General features: G+C 40.5%; 1 protein-coding gene across 2 annotated transcripts in view; it reads left to right on the top strand.

Moving 5' to 3' along the window:
* Positions 1-8,756, top strand: part of efna5b (ephrin-A5b) — an 87,316-nt gene extending 78,560 nt beyond the window's left edge. Inside the window, exons 3-5 of one of the 2 annotated variants that reach the window (XM_026343281.1) lie at positions 4,110-4,175; positions 5,393-5,473; positions 6,975-8,756. In XM_026343281.1, coding sequence (XP_026199066.1) covers positions 4,110-4,175; positions 5,393-5,473; positions 6,975-7,099 — 272 coding nt within the window. In that variant the 3' untranslated portion in view covers positions 7,100-8,756. The remainder of the gene's footprint in view (positions 1-4,109; positions 4,176-5,392; positions 5,474-6,974) is intronic. The other variant, XM_026343282.1, reaches the window with a different exon arrangement.
* Positions 8,757-14,436: the final 5,680 nt, after the last annotated feature.

The raw sequence follows: 14,436 nt of genomic DNA, 5'->3' as shown, positions 1-14,436 counted from the left end.
ACCTCAGACCATGCATACACACACTTTTCTAGAGGCAGCACGAATGAAATGATTAGGAGGAGATAGAAAATGAGAGACATAATTATAATTGGTATAATTACCGAACTGTTTGTAATTATATTCAAACAGTTTGGTTTCTGTCAATATTCTTCTTAAATATTTTGAGGTTTCATTTCAAATAAGCTATGTATGGTGAACTGTGAATGAGGATCTAAGTAAAATCTGTTTCAACATGAGAACTACAAGTCAAAAATTACTTGGGATTGATAAATCAGAGGTTTAGGGACTTAAGCTGGCTACAGACGTGAACAAAGATCATGTGTGACAACAACTTCTCTGGTGCAGTTGGAGAAAATTGCCTATAAACAGAGTTTAATGCAATTGGCCCCTGGACTTGTAGACCTAAACTATGACTTTGTTTCTATGGCGAAAGACATGATCAAACTCTGTGAATCAATGACAGGGCCATCAGGCTGGTTTTCAGTGAGCTGACTGAATGAGCTAGCAAAGAATGCTCTGTGGTGGACACAGCATTAAATGACAACAGGGATCAAAGTATTAGAACAACATTATAAAAGACAGCTGGAAACTTAATGCAGACCAGAGGCATGCTGTTAATGTTCGATTTTCACATGAAGTCCATGTGAGGCTTGGCTTTTGACCATTTCAGGAAAGTGATCTCAGTAGATTGTTTTGAGATGTTGTAGTGGGGCTCTATGCACAGGAGAATCTTAAACATGTTGGTCAAAAAAAAAAAAAAAAAAAAAAAGGAATTTGAAACTTTGACTTTGCAAACAATTATGAAGCAATGTGTGACATTCTACTTGTTCATCTGAAATATTGCATTTAGCTGTGTGGTTGTGTGGATGCTGCCAAATGGCCAAATGTTGGCAAAGGTTCCGCAAATATGAGAAGACCCCAGATGAAACAGAATTCAATGTTTAAAAACAAGCCTTTTGTATCAGCTGGCTCACGCTGCAATATTCTTTTACAGTTGAGCTATTCTGCCTCCTAAATGATGGCTAAGAAATCAATATCCTGCCATGATATTATGTACTGTATTCAGCTGACATAAACTTCGTTTTCAGCTTTCTATCATACTGGAAACGTGGTTTTATGTCCTTATATCTCAAACATGCTCTTAAATCTTCCACTGAAAGGTAAAGGAAATGTGTTTTCCCTATAGCATTACAGTTTGGAATAAAGCTTGACTTGGGCTGTGATTCAAACAATACTGCACCTAAGCCACACTGAGCCCTCCTGTTTGTTCTTTCGTAATTGGATTCTGCTTCATTCCATTTGCCTTAATGCTGATGCATAATGCAGTGTACTGAGGGGACCAGCCATTACCAGCCAGGGGACAAGGCTCGGAGGAGTAACCTGACCTCACCGCCACTGTTGCCCCACTCCACCCCCACTATCCCTGGGACATCTTTTCAGGGCGTCTATCTTTCAAACCAACCGCTTGATCAGGCCGGTTGGATTGATGGTTGAGGCTGTGGGCCTGATGGGAACCAGAATAGCAGGTGTTGATGTTACGGCCTCCATTAACAATAAGTTGGCCCTCGGCAGCATGTTAATCCAAAATAAACAGGCACTGGTGTGGACAGTATGAGCTAGGGTGGAGGGTTCCTCATCAAACACAGAGAATGTAGAGCTGCTAGTAAGAAAGGAATGTAGAGCCAAAACCTAATCTTTCCTTTGTAGCAAAGAATGTACAACAACATATCTCAGTCGTCTGCGGAAAGTCAACAGAGTGGACACATCCAGGCTTTTCTCACGTCAGCAGAGCACCACAGAAGTGTGGCTGGTTGATGTGATAAACTGTATGTACTGTATGTGTAGTGTAACACTAGGTGAAAGTCTTTATTAAATTTTGTTACGAACATTTGAGGGAAACAAAAGTTACTACATAATACTACTTTCACCACTGCACAATCTGTTCACTCTGGTGACTTTTGTCCACGATTTTTCTTGTGTAGGATGTGGACACCATATAAACATCATAACAGGTTCATAAACTGCCGTCCTTACAGAGACTCCCACATGCTCTTTGCGATTATCATCAGGGCCATACTTCTCTCACGATCAGCTGCCTTTGCTAAGTGGCTGGTGTCGATGGCTGTGACTCAGCTCTGCCCACAACAATAATGAAGACAACCCATCTACAAAATGGTGTGTGTGTGTGTGTCTACACACATTGAAGATGGGGCTTAAAGTAGTGGTGGTAAAGAGAAGTGCAGCAATAAGGAGAATGACATAAATTGTGTGTGTATGTGAGTGAGTGGGTGAGCGACGGAGGCCAAGGTTCATTATAATGTCATCAGCTGCCTCCACACCAAAATAATAAGACCCCCTCTCTCTCTTCTTCTTCTACTTTCTGCATCTGCTGAATATGAACTCGCCTGTGAAAAAGAGCATCTGATCTGGAATCACCTCTCTAGCACGCTGACACATGACTAAGACGTGGGTAACAGCTGATGAAGCAACAACATCAAAATGCTACAAGCGAGGTCAAGAGGCAAAAGAGAACAAGAGCTTGATGAGCTGTAGAGAAGGATTTGCAAAATGAAAATGATTAAAAGAGTATGCAGGATGTGTTTGATAAGAAACTGGCATCTGGAGCACAATTTAAATCAAGAGCAGAAAGCATGCAAAATGCAAGAAAGGAAAAGATTTCCATCTTTTCTTACCCGTTTTCCATTGTTATTAGTTGATAATTCTCTTAATGAACACATCCCCCGGCTACGGAGGCAGTTCACTCCTTTTTTCACTGTATCAACATGAAATAGATGCTGGGACATAGCAATATGTACAGAGACAGTTTTAAAGGGGGGTCATTCTGTAGACAAAGAGATGTTTTTAAATGAACAAGAGCAGCACAACCAGACACACATGGAAACCTGCATCGGGTCTGAGTATATACACGCATGCGTTGGTGTGTGTGTGTGCTGTAAATATGATGAAGGCAAGTCAGTTGAGCTTTGATGAATGGATATGGCCCTGCTGACAGATGAGAAGAGAAGGTGACACAGCTGGGAGAGAGGGAAGGGCAGGGAGGGGGGTTAGGTAAAGGTTCACTAGAGAGGAGTTGACAGATCCCAAATGGTAGCCATTGGAAATGCTTGGCTTCATTGCATCGGCTGTGGAATGAACCACAGAAGACATAAAATGATGCCTCAAAGACAGCTTAGCAGACAATATGGTTTCTTTGGAGCTGGAGGGGAAAGGAAAAAGGAAAGCTGTACAATAAATAGCATTTATGCTGTACGTCAACTGCGTGGGAAACACCCACACTAGTCTGTATTTGATATGAGGTCCTAACAAAAGACAATATATATTTTTAAAGGAGTTAAATGTTCTCCTGCCAAGATGGATGCACACAGTACACCCTCACCATGCTTCAGCTGACATGTGTTTGACCTCTAACGCTGTCTACAGGAGACAGCACCTGGTACCTCACCACAGCACCATTAGTGGTCAACCACACATACGCACACACGCACGGTCCACATGACATATATTTAGGGGATGTGATACAACCTCTATAGTAGGTAATGCTTAGAGATTCACACCCCACGGTCTTGACAGGAAGGGATCCATTTCCTGGCGGCGACCGCAAGCCATCCACACATGCAGCACACACATACTCAGTTTTGTGAAGTGTGTCTGCTGAGGTATATAAATATGTGCTTTGAATTTATTGGTACGACATGATATCATCCAGTTTTTAGTGTTTTTTAACAAAACAAAATTATGCTAATCCTTTGACTTCTGCTGCCAGTTGCTAAAATGCTACAATTAAATTGTGAGCAAAACACTCTACTTTCCCCAGAGAGGCTTCCCTAGCACATCTGTAAATACTTACTAGCTATAATTCCAGAAGAACCATGACTAACCCTACAAAATCCATTTAAGAGTCAACATTAACTATCTGTCTTTTTTCCAGATAAACTACCACAGTTTTAACTTTTGTCTTAATTAAACACTGACCTTTTCATGAAGGGAAAATACAATTGGAAAGTATTTTTTTGATTGTTTAGTGCATGTAATACTACATGTTGTATTGTATTAACACTGTCTTTCCTATGTGTATTGCATTTTTTCAGCCTCCACCATCGCTGAGAATGGGAGGAAAACATGCCTGAAGCTCAAAGTTTTCGTCCGACCATCAAGTAAGTGTTTGCATGCAACTCAAGGCTTTGTAATAGAGATTGTTGAAGTACGCATTTGGATTGAAAATCAAAACAATTTATGTCTACTTCTCTGGTTACTTCACTGCCTCCTCAATTACCTTTTGCTCACTGCCCAACATGCCTTTTTCATTTATCACAGAACTGCTTTACTTACTAAGAAAATGTTTTTGAAACATGAAAAGGATGATAGATTATTACACGAAATGGATTCCAAGTCACTTCTAGTGGTTGACCGAAGAGGGTTTTTTAATGGCCGATGCAGATCTTTTTGGGAGGCCAATGGCTGATTTCTAATGCTAACAGGTTATTGTTGTTTTTTGTCTGTATCGGATAAATTACAACAACTTAATAATTACAAATGAGACGCATATGTTGATCCACGGATGACCTACACTCCATAGCGTTCCTGAACGCCCCATCAGCGCAGTTGCTGTGAGGAGTGCACACATTTTGTAAATTAGTGACGCCCAATGGTACCTTTAGCGTTGGTATGAGACCCAAGTGGGAAGCATCGTTATGTGACGTTGTGGGATGAGAACTGATTGTGCTTGTTTTGATGAACATTTTCATTTGCCTTTTCCTCACTTTTATTATGCATACAGTAACAGGTCAGGTGTAATGATGTAGCCTGCAGTTATCTGCAGTGAATTAGTAAAGTCTCACCTGGGCTCCCTCTGTTCTCCTGCCTTCTGTCCGTTCTGTGTGGGGCGAGCTGAGCCCTGCCCACGGTCACAGAGAGGAGTGGCTGCAGCAGAAACACCATAACTGTATTTTCCTATCTGCTAATCTCACTCGCTCAAGTGCTAGTAAAATGCATCCCAGTGAGTCACTTGCACTGGTGCACCCAAACAATTTTTCACATTCATATGCTGTAATTTTCACTCGCATTGACTCATGAAATGCTCACAGTGTAGGCTGCAGATGTGTCTGCAGACTTTTTTTTATTATTCCGCCAGCAAGAGTGCAGACATCAACCAGCGCAGATTAATTTGAAATGTCAAAGCTTGGCCCGATTAATCGGCTGAATTCAATCGGTCAACCACTAGGCACTTTACACCTTATCTGAATGTTGCCATGAGCTTGGTTGCTTGATATGTTTAATTTCAGGACTGGGAAGGGGGCTTCAAATGTCACTAACCTATTTGGCATACTGTATACCTCTAATGATCTCTCATTCTCCCTATTTTCTGTTATAGACAGCTGTGTGAAAACTATAGGCGTACATGACCGTGTTTTTGATGTAAACGACAAAGTAGACAATACATTAGAACCACGAGGTTAGTATGGCTTCCTGCTTCTTTGATTCTCCATCTGTACATATGTCTCTTGGCTTTTTCCTTTTATGCTGTTTGTAAGGGGATCTGTCCCTCCATTCTTTGCCAGATTATCTAGAGTGTTGTCACATCTGCTACATGTTATAAATGTCTGTCTCTGTAATTATACTGTGGTCTGGTACTGCAATATAATTTCATTTTATTTTTTTTTTCATAAATGCATGTTTCACACAGTTATCAAACCTCCTCACAGCTTCAACGCTGAGCGTCACTTCCATTTTCACCAAAAACAGCCTCATTATTGTACAGCAGACTCATTCACTCGAGTATTTAACTCGATATGACTAATTTAAAAAGAAGAAATAAATGTAATGACATGCATGCATAAACACAGCAACGATACAACAGTTGGAATGTTTCCTTTTTACTCTTCACTGAGTTGCAGCTTAGCTCTCGAAGTGAAGTGTTTATTATTTTCTGTGCTCAGAACACACAGGAGTTTTTTTTAGTCTTTATGTCTAACCCAGTCACTCAAGTGAAAAAAAGAAAATCACCCCATGGTCTAAAACAACATAAATACCTCCTCACTGGCTCTCTCTCTCTCTATCTATCTCTCTCTATATATATACAGCTATATTTATATAAAACCATTCAATAGAGGATATTAGTAAATGAAAACACTTTTTTCTAAATATAAAAAACAAACAAACACCTGCTACAGTTAAAACAGAGAAATAGTAAATTATCTGTATGGAAAGCTGTCCTCTTCTCACTGTGACAATGAGATTAGCAGCTGTTATCTAAATGGGACACACTCACATAAGGCCAGACATATCAAGGCCAGAACCTAAGACATTTGTGATGCCCGTCTGCCTCTCATTCTGCCTTGCTGTCCCGCCTGCATCTTAGATGGCAGTCTGTCAACTTGCATGCTTCTTTTGGCTTATTCGCATAGTAAACCCTCCAAAGGAGGGAAATTAAAATTTTCATCTATCACCTGCTCTTGCCTTGTCCCTCCACCCCCTACCACACACACACACACACACACAAACAGTTATGTAACCATTCGGTCCTCTATTCTGTCGATCTGTCCTTTGCTGTGCATGGTTCAGCTACTTTCCTGTGGTGCACCAGGCACATGGCTGCTCTCAGATACTGATGCCACTGCAGACAGACACAGGAGGCACCCCACCTGGGAGACGAATTCAAAATGTTTCTAAGGATGAGAGTAGAAACATTATATAGCAACTGAAGTTCATATGGCAACTCAGACTATTACAGCATCCATCATGTTACAGCACAAGCCCAAACGTTCTGGTTTAAAAAATAACTCTCAGTTATCCCCTGTTGTAAATGAGGGACATTATCAACTCTGCTTTATAACAAACTTCAATTTATTGATATTAATTCACTGTATAAGGTTGTGTTCATGTGATGCGTTGATGCATAAAAGTGGTCTGTACCATAAACAGCAATTCACCTTGTTTCTTTTTCTATCCTTTAGATGATACCAGCCATGAAACGGCTGAGCCTTCCCGAGGTGAAACAAATGCTGCGTCACACCTGCAGAAAACAAGTCCACTCCTGGTTTTGTTGCTCGTCTGCCTAGCAGCACTCTTCACTTTATAGCGCCTCCCTTATGTCCTGGAGGGCATTTACACCTAGAGTGGCCTGAATCTGCCTGGCGCTGCAGGAAGGGGTGGGATTCGAGTGCAGCACATTTGCTTGATTGGGGCATCAGAACAGGCTTCTCAAGGAACCCTCTATTTTTTCAGAAAAAAAAATATTTAAGTGGTCTTTCTCCGTCTGTGAGTGAAAAAAGTTGATGTTGGAAGTGGGAGAGACAGTTCCCCCCCTAAGATGCCAAATCTTGTTTTTTGACACTTAGTGATTCTTATTTTCCCGTGACTTTTAACATCCCTTTACATCACGTTTGTCATTGCAGCACTGATGTTTACACACACACACACACACACGCATGCACACACACACATGCACACACACAGCTTACGAAGTCAAGTAGAAATGCCTCGATCACTAACAGTCAATAGCAGTAGAGTTTTTGCAAAGTTGTATACAGTAGCAGCATTACACAGTAGGAAAGTCCTAGGTCTTAGTAATAAATGTACATATACAAATAAACAGTTGTCCCGAGACCTCTCAAGAAGCCTTTCAAATAATATTTGGATCAAGAATTGCATGTTTTCCCCCTTTCACTGGGAGGTGCAGCAGAAGGTTGAATTAAAAAAAAAGTCAGACATGGTTTCAAGCTGAGGTGAGCCTGCAAACCACAACACTGAGAAATACGTACAAGGCATGCACTTTAGCCTGCTGATCTTCAGATGGTGCTGGTTTAAAGATAGTGCCCAATTTGCTTTTGAATGTAAAGTGTGTGTGTGTATAGGTGGATAAGCTACTCAGAGCTTGAGTGAGTGTAAAATCTATGGAACCAAGGGGTAACTTCTTCTTGCCCTGCTCGATAAAACACATTTCAAAGCTTTTGGTCCACCCTGACTCACAAAATGGCTGAATTGAAACTTTCTCAATACACACTTTGTGGATTGCTGTTAAGATCGAGGATCGATAGATTTTGAAAGTTGATCACACAATTTCACGCCAACAGTCGCTGTCATTTCATGCAATGGTTACAACGATGGGTAGCAATTGTTGTGTCTGTTCCATTTGAGTATTAGTCAATATTTACACACCCATTAACATTTGCATCCACCGTTTTTTTCCTTGCTATTGATTGTTAAAGTTATGGTTTAAAAAAAAAAGCTTCACAGCTTAGTTGGGATCTCTAAACTTTCACAGTGCACACGCTGTAAACCTGCAAACATTTGGTTTTGCACTGAGATCCCCACAAACACGAACAATAAAAGAGGTCAAGGAACAAGTGCTTAAAGAGACGCCTAACTTCACATTGCCCTGCACATCTTGCATTCTTTTTCATGAAACATAACCAAAGCTTTGACTCGTGTTTTTAAAATGAGAGATCGCTAGTTCTCATGATCAGTTTAGTGCAGTAGTTAATTACTGAGAGAAATAAAAGACAACAAATACAACAAATAGGCTGTACGAAACTAAAAGTAATGCACATTTCTGTTGAGTCAGGTTTATGTTGGCACTTATTATTGAGAGGAAATCACTGTGTTATGATATTCTGCTTCCTGTTTCTTTGTTTCCAATGAATTAAGGGCAGATAGAAAAATTAACCCTGTGAAAGCTGACGTCCTATCAGATCTTGGTTTTTAAATAATAAATAGAGCACCAATTGGGTTGGAAAGAAAGAAAAAGCAAGAAAAAGACTGCAGGATCAACTGCATGTCCACCTTCTGCTGCTGGTGTTACTGGTTAAGTGACTCTTTAATGAGGTTCAAAATGACAGGCATGTGGACCCCATGTTGTGGCAAAGGGAGTTATTTCTGCTTTTAAAAATAGATGGTGGAAGGCTTGGGGGGTCTCGGGAGGTGGGTGTAGATTTCCACCGTGCGAGGGGGGGGGGGGGGGGGGTTTAAAGCACCAATGACCTTGCAGTTTAAAAGACTTGGTGAGGGAAGGAGACGGGAAGAAAGGGAGAGGCATACAGAAGCATACAGAAAAAGATATGGGAGGTAGCTGAAGACAGTGTGACTAGAGTGCCTAACAAAACAAAACAAGATAAAACAACAAAAAAATCCATCCATGCACAAACACAACTGGAAAAAAAAAAACACCTGAATCACTGACAAACATATTGTTCTGTACCATTTAGTCTCAAAAAGCCTTGCACTGTTTTGCTTTGTTTTCATTTTGGTGTTATTTTTTTTAAGTTTGTTTTCCCCCAAAGGAATGCCGTCTTTGTCATTTTTTAATTCTATGGTAACAATGCTATTACAGAGGAATAGCAGCTCAGCCATGGGGGGTAATAGGAGACAAGGCCATTTAATGAGGTACTAATTTTCTGCAGAACACCACAGGGAATAAGCACTGCATAACACTCAAAATGGACACTTGTCAGCAGATTAACACTAGACCAGAAACCAGCTTCAATTGTACTCCCTTATAACTACCAATACTACTATTCGTCATTATTGCTATTATTACCATGGTTTATTCTGTACACATCTTAATCTGGGAAATGAGGATCAACTTATAAACTGGATACTGTGTATCCTGAGGTAGTCAACCATAAAACATTTAGTGTTAGGTTAGTATCTGTTTTGTACCTTTCTGGAGGACAAAAGAAAAAGTGAGATACACCGTTGTTAAAACTGTATAATTATTATTATTGTTATGATGATGATTATGACTATTATTAGGAAAACTTCTTGATGTAAATAGTGTTTGATATTAAAGTATTAATTTGGTTCTTATGTCTTTTCTAAAAAATGAATACGGTATTATCTCTGGGTTTCGCGGAGTGTGTACTGTCCTCGAACAATGCATTGTGCGCTTTGATCCTCAATGCCTAAACTTTGAGCTAATAGAAAGGGGAAATCTGTGAGAGCTGTGCACATACTGGTGTACAGGAGGCTGGACATTAGCCAACAAGTGGCTCACCTGTTACATGTTTCAAACCAGTCACTGACCTTCGCATCCCGTCACATAAGGATCCTCCTGCCTTGGAAAGAAACATTTGGGACTTAACGGACAGCTTATTTGTACTTTTTTGCCTTCAGTGTTTCAAAGCATGTTGGTCAGCTCAAAGATCTGCAATGGGTGAACCGTTGGCTTTTTAAATGGAAGGATCTTGCCAGTCTCATTATGTGGCATGCGCATGAACTTAATGACATGTTTAAAAAAAACAAAAAACAAAAAAAAAATCTAAAGGTTTTGAGAAGACTTTTCTTTTGCTCTTATTTTAGTTTCCTTTAAGGCATATTCGATTTTCTGATCACTTTCATGTGTGTTTTTGCATCCCCATTTGAGTGACGTCATTAAAATGTGTAGTTACAGATAACAATTGTACATAACACAAACCATTGTGAAGTTAACAGTCGGGGGGACGGTCAATTTGTAGTACAGAAGCAAGTTTTAGTTTTCATTTCCCAAAAATGACTCTTTCTGTACCCATCTACTGAATTTATCCCACGTAGCTGCAGTTTGTCTCTTCTGACGGTTCATCCTCCTTTTGTGCTCCCAAGAGAAGGCATTTGGGAGTGTATACATCAATGTGTGGACGTTTTAGAGTGTGAAGAAAAAAAACATAAGAAAACAAAAAAAAAAAAAACAATGTGTGAGACCTTTGAGTTTGTGTGTGTGTATGTATCTCATTTGCTGTTGCCGCAGTGAATGGGAAGCGGCAACCCTCTTTGGCAACAAAGAGTGTTTCCCATGCCTTAGCCCTTCAGCCCCTACCCTGGCAGCCACGTCTGTGTACAAGATGCTTTCTGTCATTGTGCTTTTACACAGATCGGCTGCTGGCGTCGAAGAGGCTACAACAGGGCCCTTCACTTCCTCTCCCCTTTTTAACAACCCTGAATCACTTGTCCCTGTGGTAGATGTTAGTCCTGGGCACAGTTCAAGGATTAGTGCACCCCCTATACTAAATCCTAAACTGGATTGTTAGAGGGGTAAAGCCTATCATTAATCCAGGTTCTGCGCTTATGGGCAAAGCCTGTGCTCATCAGCTCCCCCTCTTGCTGATGAGCCACTTGTTCTTTTTTGTGCACCTGTCCTGTCCCATTCTTCTTGTGCTTGTACGTATAACCTGCACCACACCACCTGCTGTCCTTCTTCCCTCACCTTTGAACCCCGCTCCCACTTTGCCATCAGTGGGGATTATTTCCAACTTGCTCTTTTACAGTATATAAACGACAACAAAAAACTTTGACAAAAAACGATCTGTATTTGTATATACACGTGTCTGAGCAACTATAAGTAATACAATAAAACAGAAATACATTGCTTTGATGATTGTTCTGTTGTTTTCCTCCTATCGCGTTTTACAAATACCACCTCTGTGATCACAGTGTTAATCAGAAGCATTGTCAAATTTGTCACCGCATTAGGAATCTTCACTGTATTAAACACTGCTACTGTAACTAATTCAGAACATACTTCTCTGACATTCAATCAGAATCATGGCTCATGTGCCAAATTGGATGCTATGACCATATGCACACACACACACACACACACACACACACACACACGCAACGCAGTCTTCCCTCTTTATGTTCCTCAATAGCCCTGCCTCTGCCTAAGTGTCTACACAGTGGAACGACTCTCTCTAAAGACACACTGAGAGCAACACCATCCATCAGGATCAGAATAAGACCTTACACCACCTTTCACTTCAGTCGGGCACTAATGAGGACACCTAATAACCTTCTGCTGGACCCCATCAGTGCCATTTAGCTTCACCCTCCATTATCTCTGGTAATTGAGTGCCAGCAAGCCCTGAGGACCAGAGGAGGGAAAGGCCCCTGATAAGCCAATTGGACCCCAGCGATATTATGAAGATCAGTGAAATCTGACCTAACATAATATAAACACTATATCCATATGGGAGGTACATATAAATAGTTGCATTTAAAAGGCAATTTAGGCAAATGATCCAAAAAAAACTTGGATACTTGGAGGATGATTATGCTGCCAATACGTATTAACGGCTTTTTTCAGCACCACTGTGCATTAACAGAAGATTAAGTAGACATCACTCCGTGGGCTGGACTAAAACATGTTGACGCACGGACATGAAATCTCATCCAGGATGCAATCCTCTCCAATCTCGTGCTTTTCCAAAGCTGCTACTTTTTTTTTTTTTTTTTTTAAGCATCAGAAGAAGAAATGCTTTATGCATGAACACACTTGACATGATGAGCCAATTAGTGTCAAGTTGTACTTCCTGGTGTTATTATCAAAGGAGGGCTCTGGAGATGCAGGTGTGTGTGGATATGAAGCCCAATAAAGACAAATCGCTGTGCCTGATCATTAAATCTGGGATAATGATAGCTTTATGTGAAGACGTGTCCCAGATGTACTATTAAGCTATGAACATAGTCAGGATCTGTGACCAGTAGTGACTGAGCAGAGGGCACTGGAATGAGATGGAGCTTTTGTCACCTTTCAGGTGAAAACACGACTGTGCACAGATTTGCCTGCGCCTTTTGACTCTGTTTCTCTTTCTGTCAGAGTAGTTTTTCTGATAGGCGAAATGTTATCTTAACACAATAACAATGTGACTGACAGTCCTGAAGAGGCCACTTTAGTGAAAGGCTTTTGAAGGCATCATCCTCAAGTCAGCTGGCTCTCTCTTTTCGGGTGCATGGCGTTTCGTTTCCATGTGAACAATCAGTTTGATTGACGGCTCTGAATGATGTCTTCAGTTAATCGCTCCAGTGGTGTGAAAAGGTCATAAATCACCCAATTACATAGGGCCGCTTTATGAATAGATATTTTTGGGGGAATATTTAAAACGCCTCTGAGGCATATCAACTTAGTCAACCCCATATTTATTGAGAGGGAGTTGGGGGTGGTAAGTAACTGATAAGCTGAATACATTTTAGAGTCTCAGTCACACTGTGCAATGACTCCATCTTACTGGCTTGGAAAGCTAGAATTGAATTCAAGGTCAGAATTTGTGATTTATGATGACATAATGTTGGGGAAAAAAAGAATAGAAATGACAACAGAGGGAAGAAGCAAAACAGACATACAGTACAGTATTTCTGTTCTATCTCCATTACAGTAATCAGCTGTGATCTCAGGATCTATTCATGTATAGTAGGCTACCGTCAGCTCAGCTGGAGGCTACTGCGATGTGTTTCACGCAGGTCATTTTCTTTTAGTGCTACTGCTCACACGTTGGCCTTCAGGGCTGAGAGGGACTAGAGCCAATCCAGAGGAGGATTATGGGAAGATGTGACAACACTACAAAATATCAACTTCAAGGCAGGCGAGGCAGAGATACAAACAAGTGGCGGTGGCGAAAGGTGACGGCTGAGTCGTGTGTGTAAGTTTTATAAAGCTTGTTTTTATCATGTAGTATCATAGCATCATTTTTTAAAACTGAACTAAACAAACAAAAAAAAAAAACAGTTATTTGTCAAATGCGAACTCAAATAGATTGTTTTCAGTGTTGTGAGTGGGCAGTTAGATGCTGTGAGGAGCTACGAAAACAGCAGGTTTTCACACAGCATTTCACACCATTCTGATGTGTTACGCTAAAGTATTCACACATGCAAAAATGAAGATTTCCTCGTTTCGAGTTAAGACAGATAATTTCATGGGAGTGTGTGAGGAAAAATAATGCCTTCCAAAAGTCCGACTATAAAATGATTGTGGACATCATGCATCGGATGGTTAAAAACCTTTCCAGGAGCTGATATACATTTATTCTAGTGTTTAAAAGTGCTGGTAAATGCACCTTAGTGGTGAAGACTCACAAACACTGAGTCAAGCTTATTTACAGTTGCAGAAATGGCAATCTTCCTACGAGGAAATCAGATGTCAGAGTCAGAATTACATCCTGCATTTCTACCATATTCCTCCAGCACAGAATGGATGAGTGATATTTGTGGGGTACTGCTGTGAAATTAGAGCACACCAATTTACCAGCTTTGCCAGAAGGGAGAGAGTCTTGGTCACCTCCTGAGCAGCTCGTTCCACTCAGAGCAAGTATACCATTGAAATGAGAGTATTTCCTGCCAGTGCTGATTGAATGAATGAGGCAAAAGCGATGACAGGAATATTACACTGACAAGCCAACACTAGATCATAGAAAAGTCATTGCCCTGGGGGTCATAAATTAGATTCTAATGATTTTGTCATCCTGTTAAAACAATAACTTTCAAACCTAGTCTCCTTCTTTTGCTTCCATAAGCTTTGATTTATGCTTTTAATTTTTTGATGGCAAGAAATAGTCTGACACTTGCACCATTATGATGTTGATGGGATGAAATATTGTCACAATTCATTTTATTTTTCCGGTTTAATTAGTTTACTTTAAAATGTCATCCATCATTACTGGTGTGGATGAA

Source organism: Anabas testudineus, chromosome 9 (assembly GCF_900324465.2).
Source record: "Anabas testudineus chromosome 9, fAnaTes1.2, whole genome shotgun sequence".
NCBI classification, from domain to species: Eukaryota; Metazoa; Chordata; class Actinopteri; order Anabantiformes; family Anabantidae; genus Anabas; species Anabas testudineus.
The sequence above is the reverse complement of the archived record's forward strand: the minus strand, read 5'-3'. Positions and strand labels throughout refer to the sequence as shown.